The sequence below is a fragment of the Nicotiana attenuata genome, unplaced genomic scaffold (genome assembly GCF_001879085.1).
Source record: "Nicotiana attenuata strain UT unplaced genomic scaffold, NIATTr2, whole genome shotgun sequence".
Lineage (NCBI taxonomy): Eukaryota > Viridiplantae > Streptophyta > Magnoliopsida > Solanales > Solanaceae > Nicotiana > Nicotiana attenuata.
In genome coordinates, this window is record NW_017671312.1 from 27,520 (window position 1) to 37,904 (window position 10,385).

At 37.3% G+C, this 10,385-nt stretch overlaps 1 protein-coding gene across 1 annotated transcript; it reads right to left on the minus strand.

The window, feature by feature from the left end:
* Positions 1–226: 226 nt before the first annotated feature.
* On the minus strand, positions 227–5,788 carry LOC109207473. Its single transcript, XM_019370402.1, has 2 exons — positions 4,962–5,788; positions 227–631 (listed from the first exon to the last, which is right to left on the minus strand). Exons 1-2 carry the CDS (start codon positions 5,551–5,553, stop codon positions 294–296), a joined length of 930 nt encoding a protein of 309 aa, XP_019225947.1. The 5' UTR covers positions 5,554–5,788; the 3' UTR covers positions 227–293.
* Between the last annotated feature and the right edge of the window lie 4,597 nt (positions 5,789–10,385).

The following is a 10,385-nucleotide window of genomic DNA, read 5'->3' on the forward strand; positions in this document are numbered from 1 at the left end:
TGATTTTCACCCATGCAATTTCGATAAGTGTTCTTCACTCTAATTTAATTATTATTCATGATTCTACCTCCGATTTTGGCGATTGATTATTGAAGTTAAGGAAGAAGCTTTAGAATTTTTGTCTCAATAATAATTGGCAATAATAATGATTAAGTATCTCAATATATATATATATATATATATATATATATATATATATATATATATATATATATATATATATGACATAAAAGGACTAACTAATCAAACCGAAAATAATAAAAAATAAAATGAAAACAGTACTGTTGTAACTTTTAGAAGTAAAGCCTTTTCTTACATGCTATAAACGGTAAAGAACGCAAGAAAACCTGATCCATTTCTTTGACGAGCTCTTCAATCATGTCCCTGCAAATTTGATCTTGTAAGACAAGCCCTATTCTTCCTGTCTCTCTCTTTTGCCCCCACGCGATGTCATAGCACACTTCCTCCACACTTTGAATCATGGCTTTGCTGCAACATATTGGCGAAGCTGTAGCCGCTGTCTTCCTCTGAAATGGCTCGTTGTTTGTAAATGTCTTGATAATATCAACAGTTTCATATGCCTTCAGCTTATTGATCCTTCTCAATGGCTTCTGTTGTTGTGTGATGCGCCCTTCAAAAATGAAAAAGGAAATTTACTATTGTGTAATTACGTATAATAGTGTTAATTATTCGCTTTCGCTAAACATGTGTACAAATAATCTACCATAAAGTTGAAACTATTTTTGGCAGTTTTATTGATCTTACTAGTAATACCGGAAACGTACAACAACAATAACAACTACAAACCCAGTAAAATCTCACGGGTAAGGTCTGGGAAGGGTAGTGTTTACACAGACCTTACCTCTACCTTGTAAAGATAGAAAGACTATTTCCAATAAACCATCGGCTCAAGGAACAGTAAATAAAAAAGTAACAAATAGTGGTAACAACAATATAATAGGAACAAGGGGTATATAACATGTAATATAAAGAACGAGGAATGAGAAAAATACAAAAATAGTACTAGTACTATTGATTAGACAAAGAGACTTACAACTATCTGTCAATCTTCCACCCTTATTCTCGACCTTCACCCTTTCCTATCGAGGGTCTTGTCCTCGGCTGGAGCACTGACATATCCTGCCTAATCACCTCGCCCCAATACTTCTTTGGCCTACCCTTCCCTTCTTTAGACCTGCAATGGTCAACCTCTCACACCTCCTAACCGAGGCATCTATGGCTCTCCTCTGCACTTGCCCAAACTATCTCAGCCTCGATTCCCGCACTTTGTCCTCCACCAAGGCCACACCCGCCTTGTCCCTAATAACTTCGTTCCTAATCTTATCTTTCTTGGTATGCCCATACATCCATCTCAACTTCCTCACTTCAGCTACCTTCATCTTCTGGACACGGGACTTCTTGACGGGCCAGCACTCCTCCCTATATAACATCGTCGGTCTAACCACCAGTTTATAGAACTTGCCTTTTAGTCTTGATCGCACATTCTTATTACACAAAACTAATATTGGAAACGTATATTTACTAAATAATTTATTTTCTTTTTGTACTTTTGCTACAAATACTCACAATTTCCAACCAAATATAAAAATAAATAACTGGTTTTACCAACTGATTTTTTCGTTAGTAAATTAACCAACAAAATAACAATCGAATGTGGGTCGTACATTTATCAACAAAAATCTCCATCTAGTAAAGAAAATTATCAATGAACTTATATGCAATTTATTGACCGATCGTTCGTTGCTAAATTTATCTAACACTCTGTTTGGATCATTGCTCCTCATCGTTTTATAATATATTGTATTGTACTGTATCGTACTGTATTGTATCGTTTTATGAATACAATGTTTGGATAGATTGTATTGTTTGTTATTGTTAAATAATATTTTGCTATTTGGTTTGACTGTATCGTACTGTACTGTAACTGATAAGTTAACTAAAATATCATCAATTATTTAAATATTAAATTTAGCAAAAATTATGCATAAAAATAATTTAAAAAAATAAAATAGAAGGAGGCAAAACACCTTAAGAAAGCAGAACAAATGAGGGAGACAGAAGAAGGCAAACCAAAGGAGCACAACTAATTAGAATTGAGTTAATAGCAAATTAGGAGAAAAAAATAAAACAGAAGGCGGCAAAACACCTTTAACGTTGGCGGCAAAAGTTTTGAAGAAAAACAAAGCAGGTTATAGGTTTGAGATTTGGAGTTAAAATAGAAAAGAAAGGTAAAGGTAAAATAGAATTGTGGAGTAATAAGTTAGGGCATAATTGGAAAGAAAAATAGGAAACAATCCCACCACACCAAATCGATTGTTTAAAAAAAGGGGACTTTTCATTGTTCCGAAACAATGGATTTAACAATACAATACAACCAATTATAATGAAACAATCAAAACAAACATTATTTTGGGATAACAATACAATACGATACAACGGGAAACAACCATCCAAACAAGCTGTAAGGTATTCAGATCCGTTGGTAAATACTAGCAACGAGCTTTTTTTAGCAATAAATAAATTATCAAGCGATTTAGCGATTACATACAGATTTATCCATTGGTATATGAATTACATTATCAATTAGCGTTTCTCCTTAACCTAGAAGCGATATATATTGCTAATAAATATATCGGAGCAAAGATTCTTTGGTCCAATAAATGGCAAGCGTGGAAAATAGCATATTAACATACTACACTAAAATTCTATCAAGTTCTCTACTCTCTCTAGTAGTCTACATTGTTGTTCACTATTAATCCGCTTGAATCGAGAATAAGAATTACTCTTTTCACATTGTTGTTATCATTTCTGTCGTTATTATCACTACTTTACTTCATTTGCTCCTTTTTATACTATCGAAAGATTGGTCTAATTTGGTTTAATCACGTCGCTTGAGCCGTAAATCTCATTAATTTGATTGTTATATATCTAATCATCAAAATTTAGGTTAAACAGGGGATACAATGATCTCGCGTGTCAAGGACTAATTATTATATGAACCTCTAATCTCCTCTTATCATATAGTCCTACCATTGTTTATGATATAAACTATAAAATGTGATAGGAAAGGTTAAAATATTGTTCCAATTTATGTGAACCTATTTTGTTTTTGGTCTGTTCCAAAAAGAATGACCCCTTTTTATATTTGGAAATAATTTTGCTTAAACTTACATTTCTACCCTTAATGAGATGCTTTTATAACCACACAAATACTATGGGCCCCTTTTTTAACTTGTTTAAGACCACAAATTCCAAAAGTCTTTATTTTTTTTTTAAACTCCGTACCCAGTCAAACAGGTTCACATAAATTGCAACATTAAAATATAGAAGAAATACATGTAGTGGAAAGTGGACCCATAATTTCTGAGAAAGTGGAACTGCGTATTACCAAAAGTAAGAAGATTGAATAACACATTTGCTTTGCTTTTATAATTTTGGGGAGAAATTAAATATCTTTTTCACATGCGCTTTCTCATCATTTCTTGACTGAATCATGACTAATTATTGCTATTATGTGGAGGCAAACAATTGAAGCTTTAGCAAAAGATTTCATGGACCACGGCCCCCTCATAGATCTTGAGACCGTTGCCAAAGATAAATTCATATTTCTACTGCTAATATTTTTTTTTTCTTTTTGTTAATTCTATTTCAATGTAATAAAAGATCAAGAAGTGAACAAATGTCGTAAGAAGGAACAATATTAGTAAACGCAACGAACTTATCCTCTTGGTATGTTTGGTACGTACGACAAAAAGATTTTTACTCGATCGATTTATTTTCTTGTATCAGGTAGCTGTAATTGTAAATTTCTTCAAGAAAAAACATTCTATTAACCAAAAAGGATAAAATGGCGTCTACCATTTATCACAACCAAAAAGGTCCCTACACCACCGAAGGATGTGGCGCAGCGGATGAGGCTGTTTTTCCCTTAAGCAGATGTCTCGAGTTCGAGCCCTGGGTATGGAAAAATCTTTGGTAGGGAGCGTTTCCCTCCGAATGGGGGCTTACGCGGCGCAAATCCGAATATAGTCGGGCTCTAATGCGGTTACCAAACACCGGGTGAAAAAAAAAAATATTTTCTATTCTATATGTTGAAGGAGTACCCTATGTCATACACAGTAAACTTATTCAGAAGACAATTAAAAAAGTAAAAGGTTTTCCTCCTATAGAACACACTTTTCAATAGTCGTTATTTTCAACCTTAAATTAATTTAAATTCTGGTCACAGAGGGAGTGAAAGCTTCCTTTGAATGCCAAAGGTGATATAATGACGAACTGGTCCATGCTCGTCATGATATGATGGTTTTCCATTACTTTAGGAAATTCTAAGATATACTAGGATAACTTTACGCACGAATATAGCAGTTTGTCTCCACTTCAAGGGAATGTACTTGTGGAAATTCCCAATCCCAAAGATACGGATACTATAATTTCTTTCAACAAAAATTCAGAATTATATATATATATATATATATATATATATATATATATATATATATATATAATTTCTAAGTTCCTTCTTTTGGTGATTGTTTATGAATTTCTCAAAGAATCCAAGGATTTTCTTCTTTATTTTTATATCGTATGATTTTATGCTCTATCCGTAACTTTTTAAGTGTCCTATGTATGAGAATGGGTTTTCAGTAGAAGGGAAGACTATCTCTTCCTTTTCCTCCTTGAATTTTAGGCATGAAACTTTTCACTCTAAAATACTAAAGGTTAATTAAAAACGAGAAATATATAAAGAAGGAATTTTGATCATTATTTTACATACAAAAAGATGTTATGAAGTCGATTACACTTGATGATCAAATTTAATCATCAAGTACAATCGAGTTCAATCTATATTTACATATATATATTGTAAATGAAAATTAGTTCCATGAATTATTATAGAGAAAGTAAAAAATGGAAAAGCGCAAAGCAAGAAGAAAACGTACCACTATCTTTAACTTTGGAGAAAGGTGACCGAGTTAACTCGTCCAACGCGCAGACGCGACCGGGCCGGCGTCTCCTCTCCATTGAATCACCACTTTCGCTAACCCTTTCTGCTGACTTTATAATTTTCCTGATCGACTCTAAATCGTCATTGCACTTCGCCAAGGCTTGTAAAAGCTTCCTTCTATTTATCTCATTGGAGTCGTCCTCTGCCCTATAATCAGCTGGTGGAGGGATTTCCTCCAACCCCATCAGCCGTGCCACTAATGCTGGCTCTTTTTTTACGTTTCCCGGCGAGTTATTCGGCGTTCGTCGGATGTCTGGTGATATTATGGGACTTCTTGGTACCTTTAGGTGATCTTTTTCATGTTTCCCTACTACTTTTTGTGGAGAAGACGCTCTTCTTGGTGATGAACTGTAGCTTTTTCCTTGCTTTCTTCCAGAAGTAAGGCGTTTGGTTTTGGTTTGGTATTTGGAGATAATCTGAAAGATGCCTGACATGCATCCAATAGACTTAACAACATGGTGATTTTCTGGTGGCAGTGGTTTTTGACGACGAGCCGATGCCATTAAAGAATCTTGCCTCTTTAGCATTATCTGCTTCTCTTTGTTCTTTTCTATTTATGTGTGTGAGAAATAACTTTTTTTTTCTTTGGAGAACGGCAGAAAGGATGAACAGAAAACTAGAAGGGGTTGGTTAATAGATAGATGAAGTCACTTAATCTTTCTTCTGGTCGCAAGTTCAACATTTATGGAATAAAGTTCTGACAGCATAATGTTTTGCTATACACTAGTAAAAGGGGCCAGTTAAGTATGGACAAATATTTTCATTTTCTGGAAAGAACATACAAATTGGTACGGTTAATAATAGTACTCCCTTTGTTTCTGCTTACCGATAAAATATTACAGTTTAATTTGTAACGTGGTTATAGCCAAGCGAATAGATTTGACGCAAAAGCGATAAAGAATAAGACTGAATTAAGATTTAGCGATTGAAATCAAAGAAAATAACAAACCTGGCTCCAAACTCAACCTTTCCGATAGCAAAAGTGAAAATAAAGACAAATAGATGATGAAGCTATTGAATTGAGAGCTAAATAGTAAAGAATGAGAGCAAAATAGTATAGCTTTTGCGTCCAGAGTGTTTCATGTCCCTACAATCATTGTCAACTCCAATATTTATTGTTCTACCTAGGGAAACAAGATCCTAGGATCAAACTCCTTTTTGAATGATAATAAAAGGGTCATCGATGAGTGACGGCAGGCCTTCAATGCCAATATTCTCTGTAACGGCTACTCGTTAAACGCCTGCAAATATTCCCTCATTGAATGTTGTCCGATGGCAAATCTTTGAAATTCTACCGCCGACTATGTTCCCTTCGAAATCCATCCAGTACCGATCACACACACCGCATTGGTACTAGTTGTTTCCCAACTCGTCTTTTGTCTATCTTCAGCTCCATGTGCCATCTTACCATTCAGCCACTTGTTATCAACCAATTTTACCTCATACAGATAGTCTCCCTATTTTTTCGATGACGCAGCTTAGTGTTAATGGAAGTAGGTGAAGATTCCTTACTTGGCGAGAAAGTTCAAGAATAGTCTCTCACATTTGAAAGAACGCACGTCTTCTCGCATTTAATAACCCGACACGTGTTGACCCACGATACAACAAATATTTTCGCCGGTTTTCAAGGTAATCATGACTATATTTTTTTCGTCCATAACATCTACTACTCATCATTCATACTTCTTTACTCCCACAATTTTCATAAGCCTTTCTTCTTCTTTACATCAACTTAGAAAACTTTCACAACCTCCAACTTCCCCAGCAAGAACTCTTCCTTTTACAAAGCTTTTTACCACCATTTCCTCATACACCGCTTCTTTTGGTAATAATGGTCTTTTCTTCAATGGAGGCCCAAAGTAAAACAAAGACAAGGAGGTTGACATTGAGTCTGAACATCCAACTGTTAGCACCATAATTCCCCTTCAACTCAGTACTGCAAACAACCTTCAAGTAAAAGCTCCTTCTACATCTTCCCAAGGCCACCGGTTTTGGCCAGTTCGCAGGCTTCCCTCCTCCATTTGCCCTTCTAGTATCCCAACTATGAAGGAGGACTACAACTGCCTCAATATCGAAATCCTCGCCCCGGATATGGTAGAGCGAGTTACTTACTCCAAGGAGGGGTTTATGTATGTCTATACATATCCCTTTACCTTGGGTCCACTCTCCCTGGGGTCAAGTGAAGGGCTCGACCTAATAATTTTGGAGTTTTGCCAGAAGTATCAGGTCTGCTTAGCATAACTAAGCCTATCTACATGGCGGACGGTGGCCTGCCTTTGTCAACTGTGCACTAAGACCGAGGAAACCCTAACCATTGCACACATAATGAACCTTTACTCTCCCAAGATTTTTCGTGGGAGAGTCATAAACATTAGCAAGCGTGTTCACCACGCTCTCTTCACCAGTGTAGATGACAAAAATGACTGCAGATGGATGGAGCGGTTCATCGTCATTGCTACTAAGGACATCTTCCCGTCCACAACTCCAGCCTTTCCCGAGTTGTGGAACCTTTTTCGTAAGTTTTTTGTTTCCCGCTTTCTTTCTCCGTGGATAGGTCATTTTCCGCTTTTACTAATATTTTGTTTTCTTTGTTCATCTACCCGATGGGTACGGTCACGAGTTCAAGGCCTGGAGCAATGGGTGAAGAAAATTTTGGATATTACAACTCAAGAATCTCGACGGTAGAAGGAGATGGCCCCCAAATACGGGTGGAAGGCTAAGCACCATGGTAAGCCATGTCCTTCTTTTCCTTTATACCTGTTCGAACACAAGAAGTCTCGTGAATAAGTTGCTAACTCCGTTTTTGCTTGATATAGGACATTCGATGGGCTTGTTGTCTTCCCTGAAGTTGATGCTTTAGAGGATCCCAAGGAGGCATGCCAGGAAGGTGCTACAAAATGCCCTCGCTCGAAGCAAAGCTCGTGGATCTGCCCGAGCCTTCGGTAAAGGTACCTCCTCTCGGAGTCCCCAGTCCGGGAATAAGAAACCTAAAACTAGACGCTCCTCCTCGGCTAGGAATAAAGAGAAGCGAGCAAAGAAGACACTATACGAGCCAGCAACATTGTTCCTCGTTGATGAAGGAGAAGCTAGTGATGAAGAGGCTTCCCTTCAAAGGAGATCTTCATCGGCTCAACCGAATGCTCAGCTGGGGGAGCTTCAAAACCCAACACTAGAGGAAACCCAGACACTTTAGGGTGAGATGGGCTTGGTCGAGAATGCCGATTCTCTCTTCCAGTCCCCATTTATGTCTCTGGTGCAAGGAGTTTGTACATTGGGCCTCTTCTGCCCCCAACCATTGAGAAAATAACAACTAGCATTGCTCATGCCGCAACTGCTTCTTATCCTTCTACACCAACAACTTTCTACCATCGACGCACGTTGCTCCTTCTCCACCAACACCACCGGCAACAGATGATCGGAAAAGTGATACTTCTCCTCCTCAGTATCCCGACCACGGAAACTTGGGGCACGATTATTCAATCCCTTCCCTAGATCCTCGAGGGAGGAGAAGTGCCACTTTTTTTTTGTTTTGAAAGAGTGTCATCTTTTATCCAAGCTAGTGGAGCATGTGAACTATCTGAAGCCACTGGCTTCATAGAAAGATTGAAATAAAATGGGCTCTCTTTCTATGAAGTGTCAAACAAACAACGGCATGCATAGTGCAGGACATGTATCCTACCAGTTTCCCTCTATCTCTTCCCATTTTGATATGCGTACGCTGCAATGGTAGCCTTAATTCTAATATCTTCTTTTGTCACGATCCCGATTTCCCTCCGTATGATGTCGTGATGGCACCTAGTCTCTAAGCTTAGGTAAGCCTAACAAAACATGCGGAATATAACTTAAATGACAAATAACTCTAAAATACTCAACAATTTAATATAAAGAAACTCTGAAACTCAGTATATACAACTTCCCAAAACCCGGTGAATTCAAGTCACAAGCTCTATAAGATGAAACTGAACATCCCTATACATCAGAGTCTATAAAAGGATAAGGAAATAAAATAGTCTAGGTAGAGGGGGGCTCCGAGGCATGTGGACGCCGACAGGTATACCTTGAAGTCTCTATAATTGAGCTTTCGCTAATGCCTGGACTAGTAGGAGGTACCTGGACCTGCACAAAAAGATGTGCAGAAGCATAGCATGAGTACACCACAACGGTACCCAGTAAGTGCCAAGCCTAACCTTGATATATTAGTGACGAGGTCAGGTCAAGGCCCTACTAGAATAAATAAGAGAAAAACTTTACAAGTGTATGGTAGTGTGTAATGATAACAGTGAAATTGAAACAACAAATAACATATCAAGGTTAGCTACACCGGAACTAAAGCAATACGGAGAAAACAAGGAATGATATGTTAAGAAAACAAAACAACCAAACACAAGTGAAGAAATAGAGAAATACCAACAAGAGTCACTACTGAGGTCCCCCCTCGTAGTCTCAAATCACAAGAATAAACCACAAGCATTCCTTATATCACCGCAGGAGCCTTACATTTAATTTTGAAAATCATTTTTCCGAAATAACATCTCGCGTTTTAGCCCACCATATCACACTGCGTGGCTTCAAGTAGTAACCCTGCTAGCAACACGTGTATCAAATCCACCTTATCTCACTGCAAGCGTTTCGATCCCAAAACCTTATATCACCGCATACGAATCAATATCACATTGTATCACAAATTGTACCTCAACTGCTCAATATCACAACTTGCCAAAGAAATCGACAACAATGGCGTTTCCATAATAAATAGCCCATGGCTCAACCACAATATGCACAAGAGTCTCAACAATAACAACCGGAAATGAATACTCAACAAGAATAGTCTTTCACAACTTAACAACCTTTCCTCAATGTGGATCACGACCTTCACAGCTCAATACAAAATTTCAACAGCAACATATCCCAAGAATTAACAATTTCAAGTAACGAACTCAATAATTAGACAATGAATAAGGAATAGAGGAAACAATAATTTCAACTAGGAATATAAAGGCAATTAACAAGTAAGAGGTAAGACAAGTAAAGTATGTAAACATAGGCTAAATATGATGAATATGACATATTATGATAACTAAATTAAAGGCATGAAGTGAATCTACATAGCTAGGATAAGTAATTTACCGTATTTATCCCGTGTACACACTCATCACCTTGCGTACACGATTTTCACATATCACAATTAACACAACAACACCAAATCCTAAGGAGACATTCCCCCACATAAGGTTAGGCAAGTCACTTACCTCAAAACACGCTAACTCAATCCACTAGTAGGCCTTTCGCTCGATTATCCAACTCCGAACAGCTTGAATCTATCCAAAACAACTTCATACCATACATATAAACTATAGGA

Excerpts from the sequence above, each read along its gene's own strand:
- LOC109207473 (XM_019370402.1), bottom strand. The coding sequence starts at position 5,553 with ATGCTAAAGAGGCAAGATTCTTTAATGGCATCGGCTCGTCGTCAAAAA. Across the intron at positions 632-4,961 it reads CTCCAAAGTTAAAGATAGTG|GGCGCATCACACAACAACAG; the intron begins GTACGTTTTCTT and ends TCATTTTTGAAG.